The 21,843-nt window shown below is 38.2% G+C and overlaps 2 protein-coding genes across 3 annotated transcripts in view; both read right to left on the reverse strand.

Annotated features, from left to right (window-relative positions):
- tent4b (terminal nucleotidyltransferase 4B) overlaps positions 1-902 on the reverse strand; it is a 32,261-nt gene extending 31,359 nt beyond the window's left edge. For both annotated transcript variants that reach the window (XM_079867993.1, XM_079867992.1), the window contains exon 1: positions 73-902. In XM_079867993.1, coding sequence (XP_079724119.1) covers positions 73-587 — 515 coding nt within the window. In that variant the 5' untranslated portion in view covers positions 588-902. The remainder of the gene's footprint in view (positions 1-72) is intronic.
- Positions 903-1,200: 298 nt separating this feature from the next.
- On the reverse strand, positions 1,201-21,181 carry heatr3 (HEAT repeat containing 3). Its single transcript, XM_079865173.1, has 15 exons — positions 20,935-21,181; positions 20,402-20,574; positions 16,687-16,774; positions 16,073-16,176; positions 15,162-15,271; positions 14,720-14,860; positions 10,890-11,200; positions 10,108-10,198; positions 9,799-9,953; positions 8,668-8,750; positions 8,446-8,582; positions 3,388-3,476; positions 3,140-3,283; positions 2,559-2,735; positions 1,201-2,141 (listed from the first exon to the last, which is right to left on the reverse strand). The coding sequence occupies exons 1-15, from the start codon at positions 21,064-21,066 to the stop codon at positions 2,028-2,030; spliced, it is 2,049 nt and encodes a 682-aa protein (XP_079721299.1). The 5' UTR covers positions 21,067-21,181; the 3' UTR covers positions 1,201-2,027.
- Positions 21,182-21,843: the final 662 nt, after the last annotated feature.

The following is a 21,843-nucleotide window of genomic DNA, read 5'->3' on the forward strand; positions in this document are numbered from 1 at the left end:
AAACAAACGGGCCCTGCACCGAGGAGGTTATCCTACTACACCCACACATATAAAGTTCATGTCTGCACTCACCCCACGATGCCGTCCGTGTAGTTTCTGCTCTTCCACGGTGTGCCCGTGTAGATGTCCTGCGCCCCATCCGTCAGCAGCAGACTCTTGTTAAAGCCAAACGTGCTCGCCTTGTTGTCTCTCTTCCTTTTGCTTGGCAACTCCGTTCCCACTCCTGCGACCCCACTGCCACCCACTTGCCCCCCTCCGCCGACACCCCTGCCCGCCCTACTGCTGCTGTTATTATTGTTATTGGTTTCCAGCGGGATAAAGTCTCTTTGTTGGGACACCTCACTGTCGGGTTTGGATCCAGACATCCCCTGATGATCCTTGGTCTTTCCGCTGCTGTCCACCGCGTTGCTCGACGCCCCGTCCCCGCCGCCGCCGCCGCTGCCGCTCGTCAGTTTGGCGCTGGCTGTGTTGCAGTTGTTGTTAAAGTAAAGGTTTCCCAGCGTCTGTGTCGTTTCCCAGATGTGCATCCACAGGTTGTTGGCGGGTCCGCGCTGTTCTGGCTGAAACCAGGCGATTCTAGGATCCATCAAACGCTGAGCTGCTGCAAGCACACTTGCCCCCAGAGCAGAGCCAGGCTCGGTTCGCTTCACCCACTAACGGGAACACACTCGCCCTGGACAGCAACTAAAAATTCATGTACGGGTCCATCGACGTCTCTCGGGAAAGGAAAACACCAGTGTAAACGAACTGTAAAATACGTTCTGCTTAAAAAAAGGCAACCGTCAAACTTCAGAGCACGAGGAATGGAAAAACGTGAGTGTCGTCTGTGTCACTGCCTCTGACCCGTTTCTATCTAAGATCGTGTCTATCAATGGCGGACAGACCAAGTCGCGACTGCGCATGCTCAACCAGGCGTGAGCGAGCGCGCACCGGGGACGCGCTGACTCCGAGTGTTACGCAAGAGCGCACGTTAGTTTTTGTTACGTAACAGCAGTAGGTTTGATACATTGTAGTAACACGAACCTCTCACTTGTGTCATGTTTCAAACGTACCTCGTAAAGGGTGGCGCTAATCCAATGAGCCCTATATCTAGTGCATGGGGTCTCACTGATATCTTATAATTGGATTATTTTGTGATGCATTAACAGAAATTAGATTACTAGGAACAGAGTCCGCAAATAGAATATAAACAACAGTATTATTATTGCTGTGGAACAGGTCCGACCAGTGTTTATTTTTTACCACAAAAAATAAAATCAACAAAAAAATACAGTTGTCATAATTTCTGTCCCAATTCTTGAGAAATAGATTTATCTTATATGCTGTTTTTTACATCCACCTGAACTGCTACATTTTAAATGCAAAACTAATTAACTAAGCATGCTAATAATATGAAGTTATCAAAATAACCAAACATCTAAGACAATGTTTATTTTCATGTAGACAGTTTTATGAGGGATCTAATACAACTCATAAACATCTGATAATCTACTGTTGCTGTGGGCCATAAAACAATACATACAAGGGTTTTGTTGTTCTCACATGATGACAGACTGGGTGAGAGGGGAAGCTGAACAACATAGCAGTGTTCATAAAGTAACCCCAGGGCACTGATCCATTATCATTTACAGATGTTCTCACTGTGGACAGGTCTTACCAGAAGCCAGAAAATAAACAAGGGGTTAAAAGGGCATCTGATTTAAGACAGGATGACATTGCTTCACGCAGTTTAGTATGAATACTGAGATTTGATGGTAAAGGGAGTGTACATTCTAAGTCAAAAACACACAGACATCACTGATTCATAATTCTTCTTAATTGTCAACAACACAACAAGAGACCATTATGATATGTGATTCTTTAATTAAAGCACTTATATGTTTGGTTTTACAAACATAATTTTGTATCTTAATTTCCTCACATAAACACTCTCACATAAAAAGAAAACCATAGAGTACAGATAGAAAATGCTAAATAAAATTAGACGAGCCGTTTACAGAGAATTTGTACTCCTGATCTCTGAAACCTCATTTTCTCTGCATGTTCTCCAAGTAGCCGATGAATCTCTTAAGGTTGATCCTTATGTTGTCCAGAACACAAAGCTGATCAGGGCTGTATTTTCCTCTGCCTTCTTTTCGCAGCTGTGAGGGAACAAAAGGCCAAACTTTGAAAAGCCTGCCATCTAAAGGCCTAAGAACATACTAGAATACAGAGATTCAGCAATGGCTATGTTGTGAATGGTCAGACTGTGAATTGATAAAAGCAGCTGAAAAAAAGTACTTTGCAGTTTTAAAGTGGAACTTTTAAGATCAGCCAACCAAGACAGAAAGGAGCACTGAAATTCAACTGAAAGGATCTGTGGACAGTCTTATGACAGTGCTTATGCAACAGATCTCAATCTCAGAGAACAGACAAAAATGTTGCTCTTGAACCTTAAGCTCAAGCCTGTATTTAGAGGTGTGAGATAGATTTGTCTGATTTAATATCCCAGCTCAAGTGTGCGAACATGAATGCATTTGTATCTTTGTGATAATATTTCTTGTTGGCTTCAAACAAACCTTGGCCCTAAACCCTGGCTGAAGAGATTTGAGCGATGAAAGCAGGTTAATATTTTTTCCAGCAGTCTCTGCTTCATCGCCATCAGCAAACACATCAAAGAGGGCATCCAGTGCTTCCCCGCACACCACCAGGTTTGTGTCCTTCATTGCAACATTCAGTAATGCATTTCCTATCAGCTGCAAAAAAAAAGACAAGGCTAGCTGTACAACTGACCAAAGCTAATAAAGAATATGATTAACTTATTAAAAGGCAGGCAAACAGGCATATTTTTTCATACAATTCATTTGTAAATCAAAATATATTTATGTCCTAAGATACTGTAGAATGTGGTAAATGTAGCCATCTGTAATTTAGTAAAATGAGACTGCATTCCATGCATTCTCTCTAATAACAAATAAAACAGAATTAAACAAAACATAAAATATCTTTTAATTAAAATATTATAAAATGAACATTTGTTCATTATTTCTAACCTAAAATAAGGTAATCATTTCTGAATGTTATATTTATTGTGGGCATAATAAAGGCAATATAAACAAGACTAATGTTATTCTAATAATTCTACCACAATCAGTATTACCTGTAGAGTGTCTTCTGTGTTTTTCTCTTTGGCAAGAGAACTTCCTGTGATACCGAGAATGGCCAGAGCGTTAACTCTCACACTGACCAGCTCACAGCTGGTGGCAACCTCACAAAAACTCATTAGCTGGTGTGGGGTCATACACTGCAGGATACAGCACATAAAACACACAGAGTTACACACAAATACAGGGTAAAACTTGAAATGATGTTCCACTAAAGCATAAAAATGATGAATGTGGTTTTGACCTGAGGGATGTTTTTGGTAGCCATGATCTGTAGAAGAGAGCGAAGAGCACTGGTCACAGCCTCCAGGAACTCCTCATCCTTTAACACCTCTAGAAATGAATTCAGAATTGAAGAAATCATGATTCAACAATCACAATAATTTTGGTCAACACTGAATTCACAATTATTTAATACCGTTACTTAAAGGGGACATATCATGAAAATCTGACTAAGTTTAAGTGCTATAATCGGATCCTCGATCCATCTACCAACACAGAAAATGTGAAAAGTGATCACCCAGTCACTTTGTTTTGATAATGGAAAAATACGCCGATCAGATTTCGCTCCCCTTCTGACGTAGGAAGGGGATCTTACTATAATATTACCGCCCCTTAATCTGCACGTTTCCACCCACATTGCCGCCATTTGGTTTTCGCAAGCGACACCAGTTCTAACGCAATGGCAAAAGTTTGAGCAAAGCATGCAAATTGTTCTGTCGTTGGTTGCACAGACAAGCACAGAACACTATTTGACCAAAACATTTCACAGCTGTCTTATAAAGACCTCAGGGAACTGTGTCAACTTGTGTAAAGTTAAACATGACGGTACATACAAGTCGATTAGACGAATCAATGTAACTCCACAACAACTACATAAATGTATCCACTAACCATTCAGAAACGTCCAGGTGCATCTAAAAGTTGCAACCTCTTCCTAAGTCTATATACGAATGCAGTCCGCTACTGGTTATTTCTGAAATTGTGTTTTGTTACTGCCGGAGTATCCGAAGCTCGTGTAAAGGATCGGCCCTTTTCTGAACGGAGGCGAGAGCAGCAGCTCATTTGCATTTAAAGCGACACACAAAAAGGCACGTTTTTTTTCCTCACACACAAAAAAGGGCAAATTTGACAAGCTATAATAAATGATCTGGGGGTATTTTGAGCTGAAATTTCACAGACACATTCTGGGGACACCATAGATTTATATTACATCTTGTGAAAAGGTGCATAATATGTCACCTTTAATGACTTTGATATCATCATGTATTTATTGAACTTTTTGGTTCAATAATAATGCTTCTTTTTTTTTGTTGTTAATAGTGGATTTCCTTGAATTTAAATTTGACTGAACTTAAAAACAAATACAAAAACAGATGAAAACAGTTTTTGTTTGCATAATATAATGTGTATATACAGTATCTCACAAAAGTGAGTACACCCCTCACATTTTAGTATATATTCCCAAGGGACAATACTATAGAAATTAAACTTGGATATATTTTATTGTAGTCAATGTGCTGCTTGTATAGCAGTATATATTTACTATCCTCTGAAAATAACTCAACATACAGCCATTATTGTCAAAATAGCTGGCAACAAAAGTGAGTACACCCTAAGTGACAATAGCTGTACGTCGTTTAACCATGCAAAGCCACATGTCCTATTCATCATGTTTATGTTTTTGTCTGCTTGACAGGACCATACAAATTGTTGTATATTGTATTAGAGCAGTTCAAATTTGTGCTTTGAGTACAATTCTCTCATACTGACCACTGGATGTTCAACATGAGGTACCTCATGGCAAAGAACTCACTAAGGATTTGAGGATTAGAATTGTTGCTCTCCACAAAGATGACCCTGAAGCTGAATTACAGTACAGGCCAAGGTCATACAGAGGTTTTCCAAAACGGGTTCCACTTGGAACAGGCCTCACAAGGGTCAATCAAAGAAGTTGAGTCCTCATGCTGTGCGTCAGGTGCAGAAGCTGGCTTAAAAAAAACAGACGCATGATCGTGCCAGCATTGCTTTAGAGGTTGCAGATGCGGAAGGTCAGCTTGTCAATGCTCAGACCATACACCACACACTGCAACAACTCAGTTTGCATGGCCGTCGTCCCAGAAGGAAGCCTCTTCTGAAGCTCACAAGAAAGCCCGCAAGCAGTTTGCTGAAAGCAACCTGTCCAGTGCTGCTGGTACTGGGGAGCTGAGCGTCATTGAGGAAAATATGGATTCCAACACGTACTGTGACATTCTGAAGCAGAACATGATGCCCTCCCTTCAGAAACTGGGCCGAACGGCATGATAATGACCCCAAACACACCGCCAAGATGACAACTGCCTTGCTTAGGAAGCTGAAGGAGTGGCCAAGTATGTCTCCAGACATACATAGGCACATAGGCGCAGAAGCATATATATATATATATATATATATATATATGGCGTGCGGTCCATATAAGCTGCGAATGCTCTGCATACCTAAGCCATTCATGGACTCGCTGATTAGTATTAACAATATAAATGACTATATGAGCTTTTATTGAAACCAAGGCCAGCAAACAACAGGATCTAAAAAGTGGAGACTTATGACGTCACAGGGCAGCTTTGGCCCCGCCCACTGAAGCGTTAGTGAATAGTGACATGAGAACGAGAAAAGATCGATACAGGATCAATACCATTATCTTCCAAACCATCCTAATGCTAAGGGTTTTTCCCAACAATGTGAATGTCTCAGCAGTGCATTACTTGTTTCACTGTGGATTATTTGGTAAATTTCGGCACAGGCTTTGCAAACAGACTTTTACGATATGGATCTGCCAGCAACGCCACAAACATGCAAGTAGTCATGTTTATTCTAATGCCAGTGACTAAACAATCAACTTCACGTCGTTTCTCTTAGTGGGATGAAAATACTCTTATTTAAACTGTGATTAAATTATATAAAGAAAGCGATCAAAGAAGCTCCCTTTCCAATTGCCCAAGCTGTCAATCAAACAGCGCGAGTTTATCTGAACACTTGCCAAAACTCGTTGAAATCAATCATCACAAAATCGTGACGCTGTTACATCGTGTTAGCATTGTTATTTGGTGAAAGCCAGAGGTGTAAAGTCCAGGTTCAGAAAGTAAAAGTCCTCTTCAGTAGCTATTGTTCCAATCACCTGGATTTGCTAATTAGCACCGTTTTTCAGCCAGGAGATAGAACTAATTAGTGAAATCAGTTCATGGGTGGAATAAATATATGGCAGGACATTTACTTTCTGACCCCTGGACTTTACACCTCTGGTGAAAGCATTCGTGAGAGTGCCGAAATTGCGTTGCAATGATAAGATATTTTCATATGCGATCAACAGACTGTCTGTCATCTGCTCAATTCTCATCACTGCAACCTTTCATGTGATGGGAATAGATCATTATGATCAGTACTTGTCATGATTCCTTAATCTCGATAGCTGTAATAGTAAAAATGTAGTAAAAGTTTTAGAGAGAGTTCCACATGTAATACTAGCTATTCCATATGCAAACATGTCAGCCAATCACAGCAGTGGGCATTTACACTGAAGTCTCACAGCAGACACGCCTCTTCAATCAGAGCGTTCAAATCAGAGGCTAAAATCAGGCTTGGAAAAATGCCTTTTATTTATAAATTATAAAAAAAATTGATGTTAAAATCATACTAACATTATAAGGGCACCCCAGGAAACATTATAAAATAATAAAATAATCCAGTCTATGACCCCTTTAAAATCTGCCACTAAAGCCCCTTTCACACAGACGTGCGTTGATCCTGGGAAATTGCCGTAAAATTGCTTGAGTGCATTCTTTGTGAACGCAAAACACGTACCGGGATTGATGCCGAGATGGGAACCTAGTTACATTGCCGGGATCAGTCCCGGAACGCGCCCTGTCTGAACAAAAACCAGGACCAATACCGTAACACACACACACACACTGTGCTGGGCAGTATACCAGTTCATACCGAATACCGGTGTTTATTTTTGTTAGGATATGAATTTTTTATATACCGCAATACCGGTGTATGTCGCTTAAACAACACTCGGAACGAGGCGCGACACTGTTTGAGAGGGTCCCTTTTCACTGTGGTGAAGCACAGCTGTGTGTGTTACTAAGCGTGATGGTGAAGACGTATAGGTTAAACTATAATAAACTGATAGCTGTCAAATTATATTACAGTTTCCCAGACATTGGTTCACAATATCAACACTGCCCGCCACAAATAGTTTTTCCAAAAGGCTTTGACATCGTTGAATAAACATGAGCACTGCATGTTTCAGTCAAAACGCGGCGCGGGTGTTTTTAATATTAAAGTATCTTTGTAGGAAACTGACTGTCTTTAGAAGAGTTTCGATGTTATGTTTTATTTTATCTTTCTTTATCTTTCCTGATAAAGCAGCGCTGCTTTGCGTACAGCCATTACCGGGGAAACCACTATTTCTGTCGCTCCTAAAGCCTCCTGCTGGCACCTCTTTGTAAACAGCATCATTTTGTGGGGCCTTGCAAACCTGTATTAATACTAGTGTGGAATTTTTCTACAATATTCACTCATGACAGCAAAATAGGGCATTCTAAGTAAATCTAAAGCAGTATTTCCTCTCTCAATCAATAGAAAATGTGGTTAACACCCAGTCATGCTTGAAAAAAAAAAAACGTGAAAATGTTATAATTTTGAAAACTACCATGATATGAATTTTTGCTCATACCGTAAAGCACTATATACACACACACATATATATTATGTAAACAAAAACTTATGTTAGATTTTTGACAGTACTAATTAATATATATACACATTAAAGGGATAGTTCGCCCAAAAATGAAAATACTATCATCATTTACTCACTCTCAAGTTGTTCCAAACCTGTATGAATTTCTTTCTTCTTCTGAACACAAAAGTAGATATTTTGAAGAATATGTGTAACCAAACAGTTGATGGACCCCATTAACTTCCAAAGTATGGAAAAAATAAACAACTGTTTGGTTACCGACATTCTTGGTTGAACAAACCCTTTATATAAATATAAAAATGGTAATAAATAAGATCAACTATGTTGCTCTTTCACAGTGCACTACAAAATATTTATTCTAACTTATTTTTACTTATTAATTTAATATATTGATGTAACATGTGACAAAAGTTACAGTTCCGCTGTAAAGGAAAAAAGTGCGCTGGATTTATAATAAGACAAATTGGAAGTATCACTGCAAAAAGGAATGTGGCACAAGTAAGCGTTATAACTTATTTTAGATTTTGCTAAAATTTGATTAATCTCCCAGCAAATAATCACCTGCTGAGCTGAAGACCAATGTGGAGAGGTGCAGAGCCACTGCCTGTAGCCCTGAAGCACCACCAAGAGACTCTGTATCCATAGAGGAAAGAATATTATGGAGACACGTCAGTGCACGACACTGCACCCGGTGCATCCTAGAAGAAACAAAGCTCAAGAGAATAAGATTAGGGTTCTCATAGCTTTGCATGATACTAAAACCATCAAGCATTTGTTTTTTACTTTTTCAAGAGGCATTTCCAGGAAGGATGTTTGCTACAAAGCTCAAGGACCGCAGCACTGGGGAACTCTGCCTTCTTTAAGACCTGAAAACAATCAGACAGTGAAGTGAATACAGTACACACAGCTATGACACAGGAACAGTATGTTATACAATTAATACCCGAGTATGTATTTAGTATATTATACAAATAGTATACAAATACAAACATTGCCTTTGACTGTTCAAGTATTTCTTAAAAGTCCACTTTTAACATTAAGTAACATGTGAACACCAAGTATGGTAAGAATTGCTACAGTCACTGTAATTTCTTGAACAAGAACATGTGGACATCAAAACATGTACAAAACAAACTCAGAACGAGGATTAAAACTTTTATTTTGAAATATCAATGACTATTTCGCATATTTAGAAACATACTGATGTATTATCCTGTGTTGGGGACTTGGCGTAAGTTTATAAATGATTTGCATTACAAATCTGATGAAATGGCGCACATCGAGTTAAAAGATTCGAATGTTATAAGATTTTGAGACACGCTCCACGCAGGTAAATGTTAACAGTTCATGTGGAGCAGCATTTACTGTAAATGGAGCCGCTCTAAGACGCACGTAACCTACACGCATGTAAATAAATAAAGCGCATATATATTAAACCTGCAGGGCATATACTGTATTAACTTAATTTAATCGCTGCCTTTGAGAATTAACAATAGCACAATGCTATAGTATGGTTTTTAAATGGTTTTAATACATTGTGCAGCCTTAGAAAATGGTCTAATAACGTGTTTCATGGATTCTTGTCCGTGGACAGCTCTAATTATAAATGTCTTTCCTGTCAATTTTGATACATTTAATCTGTCCTTGCTCATTAAAAGTAAGGTTTTCTTTCAAAAAAAAAAAACTCATGAAAATCTTTCACAAGGACTAAACGATATCCTCATTTCACTATTAAGCCAAAATATGCCCATAGTGCTCCCAGTTTAGCTTGTTTTACAAATATCCCAAAGCAGCCTGGAGTACAGCATGTGAGGTTTGTTTTCCCTACTGGACCAGAAGAGTCTGTAACACCAGAGTTACACAAAAAGATCATATTAGTTTATGTTTTGCAGACTATGTAATAATATGTGTTACCTGTTGAGGTATGCTGTGGTTGAGCAGGATTGTGTGAAGTTCAGCAGACAGACAGAGAGGAGAGAACATACTGGAATTAGTGTCTGGCATCCCATCAGCACACACCTCACTCTCATCACTGCTGGACATCTCCTCCCACTCATCATCTGAGGGCTCTACAAACACACACACACAGAGAGACAGTCAATATCCCATCACATTATCCTCTGCCTCGTCTTCTATGATACAAACACAGAAATCTTTCCTCTAATCCAGAATATTCATGTCTTCCCCCAAGCACCTGCTCGCCTACAAACAACACAAACTCACCATCGGAGCAGCACATGTTGACGATGATTTCCAGGGACGTCTGCTGTGCTGACATCAGTGCTTTGGCCTCTCGCAACTCCAGTCTGTCTCTCTTAAAACCACAACATACACACACAACAAAAGCACAAAAGTAATTGTTGGGGTCGTCTGTAGTACACATATAGTGATGGTTAAACTGATTTAAGATAGTTTAACTGATTACTAATAATTGACTTGATGAAGCTGAAATAGAAAATGAAAGAATTAAGGCCATTCATGGCAACATGGAAAGGACAGATACAGTAAACATGCTTTGCTTTGGTTCCAGATGAAAACTAGGCCACAAATGAGGATCTGGATCAAATCTCACCATGAACATTCAGAGGACAATGTTCAGGACACCCCATGGGCAGGTTACACTTGCCAAAAGGAGTTAAGGAGTTCAGAGAGGTTACTGTAGCCCTGCACACTCATATGTAAATGAGGACAGTCACTCTGTGTTTAGAGAGAGCGAGAACCATCTTGCTCTGAGGGACAGATATGCCATCACTTGCGTTGACATGGCTTGAAGGGGAAAGAGAGAGTGCAGAAGGTATTCCCGCCCTCACAATGGCCTTATTTGAGTCATGTGACACATTCAGCCAGTCAATAAGACATAGTCCTCATGTTGAGGAATATAGTGAAGATGTTCTTTAAGAGTGTGCCTGTGACCTTTATGTGCACTCTAACCTATCATAATAAAAGGCTAATTTTTGTAGTTAAATTTTTTTTTAAACAACAAGACAGAGCAGCTTCAAACTTACAGGCAACAGATCTGAAATGTCACTTTTTGATTTTGACATTTGTCCCTTGGGCTTTCTTCCATTCATCTTCTCATCTCTCACATCCTCCTCCATCTCTTCGGCTTTGTGCCCTGCAGGCCGTTCGTCTGTATGATCTGACTCTGTGGCAGATGTTGTCTCTTTAGACAGACGGGCATATTCAGCATGCCACAGCTCTGGGATGAGCACTCCAGCGTCCAAAATGAGACTGTGTGAGAGAGTGGTGGCCAGCGCTGTCAGTGCCTGAGACTGCTGAGCAGAAGACATACTGCTTTTTAGATTCCATAAAGAGCCTGAGGAACAGATGAAAGACAAACAACTATTAACCATTTAAAACTAGCTTTATAAGAATTTGCTTTATTTCAACTATACATTAAGTCTCCACTACCCATTCAGAAAGCAGTATTTCAGTCTTAAATTTCCTCACCAATTATTAGCACTATCAACTCTTTGGAAGACAAATTAGTTAACAGTTAATGCATTAGGTATAATGAACTAATAATGAATGTGACAGCACTTTACAGCACTTATTAATCTAGACAAGGGGTGTAACAATATATGGTGTCACAATAAATATATCGTAATACAAAAATGCAACACAATGTATCGTAAATAGTGACAATATGTATTGTGTATATTTCACCAAAAATAAAAATTACTGTGTGTCAGTACTACATTAAACTACTATATATAACTTTGAATATAATGTATAATTATGCAATGGGGGAATATTTGCGGGTCCTGATAATGACAAATGTCTTATGTTACCAGTAAAAAGTGGCCTACATTATTTTAAATATATCTAGTCAGTGACAGAGAGCAAGCATAATTGGTCTAAAATAATTCTGTATTTTCTGCTTCAGAATCATCAATATTTTTATTCTGGTGTTACCTTTGTCCTATTAACCTTTTACCATGTCTTGGAGTAGGCTATTGCAATAATATAATATTATGCTGTTTGTATTTAAATAGGCAAATTTTTAAGAGTCTATGATTGGATCATTATTGCAGTGATTATGTTTCTAGCATGTTATATGTTTGGCAACAGTTCTTCTAACCCTAACTGACACTCATTTCTTAAACAAGCATGTAGGAAGGGTTAGACATCATGGCTAAACATCATGGGAATGCACATCATGGCCATATTCCAGGATGACAAAGCCAAGATTCATTAGACTCAAATTGTGAAAGAATGGTTGAGAGGGAGCTTGAAGAATCATTTTCACACATGAATTGGCACCAAGGTCCAGACCTTGAATTCATTGAAAGTCTGACTCTTGCACTGTCAATACAAGATCTTGACCAAAAATGATGCACCTCCTGATAGAAATAAATGTTGTGATGTTTTTTTTCACCCACATCATCGCTCTGTAAGGCAGTAATTGTGACATTTTTACTTGTAAATGAAGATAAAACAATTTTAATAAATCACTGGTAATAATAATAACAATAATATAGTATTATAACATTTATTCTTGGCTAATTATTCATCATACAAGTTCTTAAATGTTCCAGCTATTTGACTTCTGTTACAGTGAAATATTACATTGACGGCACTGCATGAAGTGTGCTTACATTTTACTAACCAGTATTTTAGAATAGATTGAGGTGTGCATTATACCATAAAATAAATAAAATGACAGAAAAGGTGGATTTTTAGGTGGATCTGAATGGGAACAGTGAGTTTCTATCAAACAGATTTATTTACTTTGTCTATATTGTGACCAAATTAGTTTGACCAAATTATTTAAAAATAAAACGTTTGAAACTACATTTAATAATTCATTGATGTATTTCAACAGATGGCGTATGCAAATGTCTCAATGCGTCCAAATGTATCTTATTAAGCTATGAATATTGTGACGTATTCAAGGTTGTACATAATTTTAAATCCAAGTGTTGCAATTGGTTTTGTAGGGTTTAGAATGTTTGAGCAGTGTGTTAGGATTGTCAACAATCTGGCATTATCTAAACATGAACTGTTGAGCAACGTGTCCCTGCCAACTCTATAGAAACTAATGTGAGTGGAGCAGGGGATACACAGCCTCGTTTTTATTGTAAGGTGAATTCAAGGCATTCGGTTCCTTTAAAGGAACAAAGTATAAATAATTTGTTACAGTTGGTTTTTGCAATTGGTTTGGATAACATGCTGTGGCACATGCAGTATTATTATATAGCCTACAATATAATATAAAGTGTTTCTTCCCTTAAAAGTTTAATTTCACTACCTAAACGAGAGAGATCAGGCGTGCGTCAGCAAGGAAGACAAAAACCTTGCTGAAAGAGATCCAGTGCGTCCACAAGAGAGAGCAAAGAAAAACTTCTGTTCTTAATATGTTGTTGCATTGTACTCTTTCTGTTCATTTCGCACTGTTTTAATTGTACACAGCAATGCTGCAATTTCTTTGGCAATTCAAATGTAAAACGTCTCAAGAATAAGAATAAGATTCTGTATTTCTCATTTTAAATAAAATCGCACAGGGAACAAACACTAAACTCTATGCAAACCTGTAATAAATAAATACTGTCCCAAAATGTATGTAAACCTTGAAATGTGCAATATGTTGTTGTTTTTTATTACTGAATTTCAATTTAAGTATCCTTTTTAATTTTTATTAGTTTTTATGTTTAAAGCATTTACATTTGTTCATTTCGCACATGCTTTTATCCAAAGCGGCTTACAAATGAGTAATACAGCAAGCGATTCATCGTGAAGAGGCAAATATACAAAGGATGTGCTCAAAATACATTTCAGACATTGCTCAGCGTAGCATAAGCTAGAACAGGAAGGGATTAAAGGAAAGCAAAAGCATAGAATTTTGTTTATTTTTATGATGAGTTTAAGTGCTAAAAACTAACTAGAAAGCAATACCTATTTAGTTAGTTTTTTTTTTTTTTTTTTTTTTTTTCATTTTAGTCAACAAAAAGGTTTAGTCTTTTTAAAGCTATAATAAACATATTCAATAGAAGCCTCAATATGAACGGTCAAACATACGCTGTCAGCCAACATAGGTTAAGAGCAAATATTTACAATGTTATCATAAGTATCAATTAAAAAAACATAGCCTAATACTATAGTATTTTGTTATAATAAAAATCAAATCAAATGTACATTTCAAATGTTTTTATTTGTGACAAATATTAAACTAGAGGCTAAAGCTTGTGAACAAGCCATGTTAAACCTTGAGCACGAATAGCCTGAAGCGCAGTTGCAGCATGTGTTGTAGCCCTGCTCACAAGGCTATTGTCTTATCCCTTGCAAAGCCTACTAATTCATAAAGCCTATTAGAAAACTACACTATCACTCTCAATACTCCCATGCAAATGTGTAGCCTAATAGTTCACATTTCTATAGTTTTTTTATATCATTAGAAGGAGATCAGAACATAATACTTAGGCTTAAGATGTTTTCTTTTTTATGGAATGCGGGTGTTGGTAGTGCAAAGTAAACACAATTTTGACATGTCCTGCTCTGTCTGAATTCATAAACAGCAAATGCTTACATTGGCTTTGGATTACTACATTTGGTTATGTGAATGTGATTTTTAAAAATCTTATTGATAGTATTTTTTGTCATCTCCACATGGTGTGAAAACGAGCTGTGATAAGTCCACTCCATAATAACGGACATGATCTAACATTTATAACATCTATGGTTATTGCGCCACTTAGTGGTCAAGAGCAGAAATGCTTTTCCTGCCACAAAAAAAGCATTCTTATTGAGTACCATCTGTATGTTGTAAAAAAGGTTGGATGTAGTAAATGTATTTAGTAAAAACATTTATTACACGTCCAGTGTCGTGTTGTTTTACCTGCAGCCAGTGTGCGCAGGAGAGTGTATTCCATACTGGTGTGTGTGGTGGACAGAATGTTGTCCAAGATGCCAAATACCCCTGCATTCACACTGCGCACCAGCTCTGAGTTCTCTTCTGTTACTGTGTGCAAGCAGTGAGCTACACAGGGGGAAAAAAAAACACATACACAAACAACCTCTAAATAGTCCCAAATAAAGGAGTGTGAGAATGAAATGTAACAATCTGAGGGGGAGTAAAAACAGTACTATTTTGAATTATTGAATTTAACTTGAAATAACTTGTCTTCGTGATCCTTCAGAAATACTTCTAACATGCTGATTTGATGCTCAAGAATCTTTTATAATTATTATTATTAACAATGTTAAAATCAGCTGTGCTGCTTAATATTTTTGTGTAAACCATGATACAAATCTTTCAGTCAGGATGTGTGTGTGTGTACCTGCTGATATTGCCAGCTCCATATTCTGAGGGTGCCTCTGTAGACAGTGTAGAAGAATATCTAGAAGTCCAGACTTGTTGAACACTGACACTGCTTTGCTACTGCTCTCACTACACAGCCACAAAGAAAACAGACAGAGGCGCACAGATCATACAAGACTGCAACCCTGTCAACTTTTTGAATGTATTTTGAACGGTTACAGCACAACTCTTCATGCTTTGTTTTAATTTAAGTACATGCTAAGTAATACTCTAAATGCCATCACTTAATGTTTTGCTAAATTACTTTTCTTTTAATATGATAACTGATCAATCTAGGCCCTGTTTAGACCTGGTATTAGGAAGTGTTTTGGTCAATCGGATCACAAGTGGACGATGGTAAATACAGGTGTAAACAGGGTCTAAAACATTTTGAGCTTGTCCATTTTCAACCACTTCCAGAGGTAGTCAAAAACGAATACATTCGAACAGCCACAAAAGAGCTATTCTTCTTCTACTGACCTAATGCGTAAACATTATGTGAAGAGCGCTAGCTGCTACTCTCAGTACGTTTTTCCAGCGTCTCCGGTCGCGTTTATTTGTAAATTGTGCAAGCAAAATGATTTTGTCTATTAAATCGAAAAATCTGAAAAAGCCCATACATTTCATCGCACAAAGACCCTCCCCCCTCAAAGAAATCAAGACAGAAGTGGTTGAAAGTGGACAAAAGAGACAGTTTAAAACACCAGGAGTAACCGGGAATGTGTCTCTCTTGCCCTAGGGACACTATAAAGCATGATGATGCACTGTCAAGTGGTCACAAAAAACACTCAATGGCATTTCTAAGACATTTGTTAATACTCTTGTTAGGTATAAACGTCAATCTGTCATGACCACAAAAAGACTTTGGAGTTAGTTTGAGCTCAGTCTTACCAGAGGTTCCAAAGTAAATTTACTGCCTCATTGGCGACGTCTTCAACCGTGTGTTTCTGTCCTTTCATAGCAGGAGAAGTCGTCACGTCAAAGCCAGCACAGCACTGTTCTCCACAAACACACACAAACAGAGTCTCATGAATAAAAAGAAAAATGTCTCCTCCTCACTAGGGGTGGGCGGTGTTAATATTACAATTTTTCAGGCAGGATAATGATCCATGATCTTATCAATTCTTTTTTTATGTTGGTTTAAGACTATTTTGGAAGTTACTGGCCAGTACAGTACACCTAACTCATTTCCCATTTAAAGGTACACTATGTAACTTTTTTTGTTCAATATTAACAACATTTTAATTTAAAGTCAATACATCATCAATCCTTCTTCCAAAATGTGTTTTGTCTTACCCTCATTCACGATGGTAAGCCTATTATAAGCGTTTATATTTTAGCTATAAAATAGCGTTTATATTTTAGCTATAAAATAGTGTTTATATTTTATATTTATAGTTTACATATTTAGATGGTTTTCGCATACATGCGTTACTAGCCTGTGCATGTTTCATCATATACGTAAATAGAGAAAAGTTTAAAGTGAATTGATCCTTGATTCATACCTCCCTCAGGACAGCAGACAGAGATGTCAGCACATCCTGTCTCACCATGTCCTCACATACTTCAGGGCCTCCACAGGCACTAAGATTCCTGTGAAACAGAGGGTCATTATTACAGAATAAACCCCAAAGCAGAGGAGTCTTGTATCAAAGAGCTGTGTAAAAGTGATAGCAAGCATATCATTCACTAAGATGTTCATTAGAAAAACTATTCCAGAGAGAAATAATAACATACATATTTACCATTTTTCTTTTCTACACAATAAATGCTGAAGCAGTCTTTTTAGACTTCTTCAAGCAGTCTGTGTGACAGTTTCTATAGGGCTTTTCACACTACGCTTGACCTCAGGTTATTGCTATTCTAAAACCCTTTTAACGCTGGGTAGAAGAACAATTCACATTTGTAATTTAAAAGCAGGGTTTGCGTCGCTTTTTATAGCAATGCTTTTACGGATTTAACCCTACATTGCAGTGGTAAATTTGTACAGTGTGAATGGATGCAGTACAGCTAGATGCTTAGCAAAAGACAGCAAAATGATTGCCTCTTATTCATGTGTTTTGGGCAGTCACAGAAAAACACAGTTTGTCATATAAACAGTAGTTTCAGCGTTTGAGAGGAAAAAGTATAAAATGGTGATGAAAAGTTTGACAATTTGAGTGAAGATGATGCATATCTTATAGTCCATTCAGGAAAAAGTAGAGTCAGCAATATAATATGAGGATGCACATAACTAGACCCTTTATGTACAGGTCACATGCAAATCTATGTTAGTCCAATCAGGGGTGGACTGGCCATCTGGCAGACCAGGCACTTCCCCGGTGGGCTGACGTGCTTTTTGGGCCGATACATGTCATATTTAATTTTTTTTTGACTTAACGGCCCATAAAACTCATACATTCGTTTTGTTTTGCTTAAAGGGGTCATGAACTGGATTGTTTTATTATTTTATAATGTTGCCTGGGGTGCCCTTATAATGTTAGTATGATTTTTACATAAAAAATTGTCATAATTTATAAATAAAAGCCATTTTTCCAAGCCTGATTTCTGCCTCAGATTTGAACGCTCCGTTTTAAGGGGCGTGTCTGCTGTGAGACTGCAGTGCAAACGCCCACTGCTGTGATTGGCTGACATGCTTGCAATGAAATAGCTAGTATTACATGAACTCTCTCGAGAACTTTTACTACGTTTTTACTATTACAGCTATCGAGATTAACAAATCGTGAAAAGTATCGTTTAAAGCATTATATTTAAATCTATTCCATCACATGAAAGGTTCCAGCATGATGAGCACTGAGCAGATGACAGACAGTCTGTTGATCGCGTGAATAAAGATCTTATCATTGCAACGCAATTTTTGCACTCTCACAAATGCTTACACCAAATCACAATGCAAACACGATGTGAGTACACAGTAAGAGCTTCGTTGTGTAGTGTAACAGTGTCATTATTTCATCACGAGTTTGGTAAGTGTCCAGATAAGCTCTCGCGGCTCGCGCTGTGCTGTTTGATTGACAGCTTGGGCGAAAGGGATCGTTCAATGCTGTTTATGCATCAGTGCTAAACGATCAACTTCACATAATTTCTCGTAGTATTATGAAAATAATCTTTTTTTAAACTGTTATTAAATTATATAGCCTACAGAAAGCGATCAAATATGTGAAGTTGATCGTTTAGTCACTGATGCATAAACAGTATTGAACGATTTTAAGAGAAATATCTGAACTTGAATAATTACACAGAAATCACTGATCGCAGATCAGGCATTAGAATACACATGGTTACTTACATGTTGCTGGCAGATCCGTGTCGGAAATTGTGATTGACTGATTTAATAAAGTTTAACCATGCTGGAATCCGAAGGAAGCTTATGACTGTCTTCTTCCACAAACAGGCGCTGCACAATATTTAGTAAACAGCATGTTTATTGCTTGTAAGTAGCTCGATCCGGTAGCAATCATCATGTCGTCCTATGTTATTTAGCATGTTTGGGCCAATCGGTGGGCGGGGCTAAACAGGCCGTGTTGAAGTAGGCGTTGATCTTCTTTTGTGGAGGCGGTGTTTTATCCTCTTTGACGTCATAGTTCCCCACTTTGAAAAACGAGTCGTTTGCTGAGCCTGATGTCTATAAAAGCTTTTACTGGACTAACAAGGTAGTTTTCAGTTCTGAAACTTACAGGATATTATTATAGTATGATGATCTCTTATATGTCAAAAGCTCAAGGAAACTTTGATTTCTCAGTTCATCACCCCTTTAAATGGCGCCGCTGGGTTTGTGCCGGTGTAATGCATTGGTCAAAAAAAAGTCAGAGTTAGGTTTTTTTCTGACAGACCGGCCCATGATCAGCAGCCCATTGGTTCTTTTCTTGATTGACACTGGGCTGGCCCAATCACATCTTTAAACACCTCCACCTTTGGGCTCTGAGCGAGCGTGCAGTGTCAGTGTGTATCTGTCAAAATAGTCTGATTTTGAATAGAGAGATGGAGAAGAAACGCAAGGAATGTGCAGAGAAATAGTGTGAAAAATAGAAACAGGCCCTTCAAGCAGACGCTGTAAAATGTGTCAAAATATATGTTTTCTGCAGCAGCAGGACCTTCATCAGCTCCAGCGGCTGATGATGATAGTGAGGAGGATGAGGAGAGAGATGAGTGAGTGTAGAGCCTGCGGTAAGCAGAACTACTTTCAAACAACTTAGGCTGTCATGAATGTAGGAACCCATTGCCCAGTTACGCATTATTTCCACATCTGCATAGTTGACGATTACCGCAATTTACTAGAAATTTAATGAGACGCGTTTGTAAACCATGTTTTTCACCAAAATAAAAGCTTGATGCAGTTTCCGTCAAAATAAAAGATCATGTGTTTATCTCTTTCAAGTATAGAAATTAGTACAAAACTAATTATGAAAGTTTCCTTTATTTTTCAGTGCATTTGTTTTACAATATATGGCTATTACTGTTATGGGAATAATATTAAAACTATTATTATGTAGCCTAGTAGTGTAATGTAGACAGACACTGTAAATAAAATAGGTTTGAGTGCCCCCAAACCCCCCTTGAAGGCCCGAGGTCCACCCACCACAGTTTTACCAAAAATCCTGTGAGAAACACTGGTATTGCTATGCCAATGCAGCTTATAGCTTGTTTTAGGATTCATTACTTTGGAGTATAGTTCAATTGTATTAATAAATGACTATTTTGTACTTATTTCATCTGTCAACTCTCACTTGTTCCTACTCACTCATTACATGGCATTAGTGGTTTTAAGGAATAGGAGTTGGTATACATATTCATATGGTGTTTATGATCATATGTAGTGGGCCAGTCTGGGCCAAAATGCCAGGGCCAATTTTTTGTCCCAGTCCAGCCCTGACCGCATTTATGCAAATAAGAACACTTAACCTGGGTTTCAGGAAATTACAGTATGAAACGCCCACTTATGAAAACCCAGGATTAATTGTTTACCTCAGTAAATTATGAGCAATGTGAAATGTGAAGCAAGATAACCCAGGATTCCATTTAACCGGGGTTTAGAAAGAAACATAACATTTTACGTGTAAAAAGCCCTCACTGTACGCTTGTGAAAATATGTAGTTCAGCTCCATGGTGGTTGAATAGTACTTTAGCTCAGGTGTAGAATGTCAGTCTCACCTGAGCGATAGACTTAAGATTGTGTGTATGTGTATGTGTGTGTGTGTGTGTGTGTGTGTGTGTGTGTACCTGAGAGCTCCAGCAGCAGTCTCTCTGACCACCAGGCTGCGATCCAGCAGTAAAGGTCCAATTTTCCTGACTGCATCTCTCTGGAGGAATCCTGGGATCGCCTGACTCTGCTGTACAACACGAGAGATACTGGCACAGGCGTACTCCCGCACATCTGCTGATGGACTCTGTAACTGTACATACATACATACATACATACATACAGAGAGAGAGAGAGAGAGGGGGTTACAAACAGAGATATATTTGAACCCACCTATGTAAGTTAAGAAAGACTGGCTGGTTCAGAGTTGAAGAGCTGAATTTCACTTGCTTGACAGCTGCATCAGTCAGTTCAGCCGTAAAGAAGGTTTGCTGACTCGCTTTTATCTATTCAATGTCAACATCCCATCAGAGAAAGAGCTGACACAGTCATTACACACTCCATATTAACCTGATACACTAATACTGTTTTTATCTCAGTGTTTTGGGGTATTCGGATTCCTAGACATAATTTACTGCAACTCTGTAGAGTTGTCACAGTACTGGAAGCTTACTTTATCGAGTAGCTCCGCTGCCGGAGAGTCTTCATCCTCTGATTCTTCAACAGCCTGTTTAACAGGAGTCGCTGCAAGACCATCAGGAGAAAACGGTGGTCGTTTGAATTTGGTGTTCTTAGTCTTCCCCATGTTTTTAATGTGTTTGGAATACACTTGAAGTGTAAAATCAACTCCAAACTGTTTTAAAACTCGGGCAATCTCACAACACGAGCGACCATGTGGACATTAGCAACTGCCGTAAAGCGCAGGAGATAGTCGTAAAGTAAAGCGTCGTCGAAAAGACTGGCGCGCCACCTTGTGGGTCAAAAACACACTGCAGTTGAAAGCGGGTCTGACCTATGGGTCTGACTGAAAGAAATCTTATTACTCTGCAAGGGAGATATTGGATGTCAAATGGTCAGCATCCAGTCATCTGTTTTCTCTATCTGAAGTTCCACCACAGAATACATAAATCAAAAAAACCAAGCGCATTTGATCTTGTTACAGATAAACTCCTCCAGGAGAGCCCATGTCTAATCTTTAACAGTTAGTGAATATTCCCACATGGTGTTTGAGATTTGTCTGTACTATAGCCTACCTCTGCATCCTCTCTCAGGAACCTGGGAATCTGAGAGGGGGGGATCTATTTTGCTATCATTCACTCTCATTTACTGCCTAAACAGGATCTAAAATAATATTAATTCAATCATTCATTCATTCATTTTATTTTGATGTTTTTTTATTTATTTATTATTTTTACGATTGGAATAGGCCTGTGTTTATTTTATTTTATTTGTGCTTGTTAAAGAATGAAAATGCAAGGCCAATATCATTTTAAAGTGTGTGTTAAGGCTCGGCACGATCTCCTATGCTCACCATGGCAGAATTTATTTAAATGCATTTTAAAATACAGTATATAATATTATT

Source organism: Squalius cephalus (genome assembly GCF_949319135.1).
Source record: "Squalius cephalus genome assembly, chromosome: 3".
Lineage (NCBI taxonomy): Eukaryota > Metazoa > Chordata > Actinopteri > Cypriniformes > Leuciscidae > Squalius > Squalius cephalus.

Excerpts from the sequence above, each read along its gene's own strand:
- heatr3 (XM_079865173.1), bottom strand. The coding sequence starts at position 21,066 with ATGGGGAAGACTAAGAACACCAAATTCAAACGACCACCGTTTTCTCCT. Across the intron at positions 8,751-9,798 it reads ACCACAGCATACCTCAACAG|GTCTTAAAGAAGGCAGAGTT; the intron begins GTAACACATATT and ends GATTGTTTTCAG. Across the intron at positions 3,284-3,387 it reads CTACCAAAAACATCCCTCAG|TGTATGACCCCACACCAGCT; the intron begins GTCAAAACCACA and ends TGTATCCTGCAG.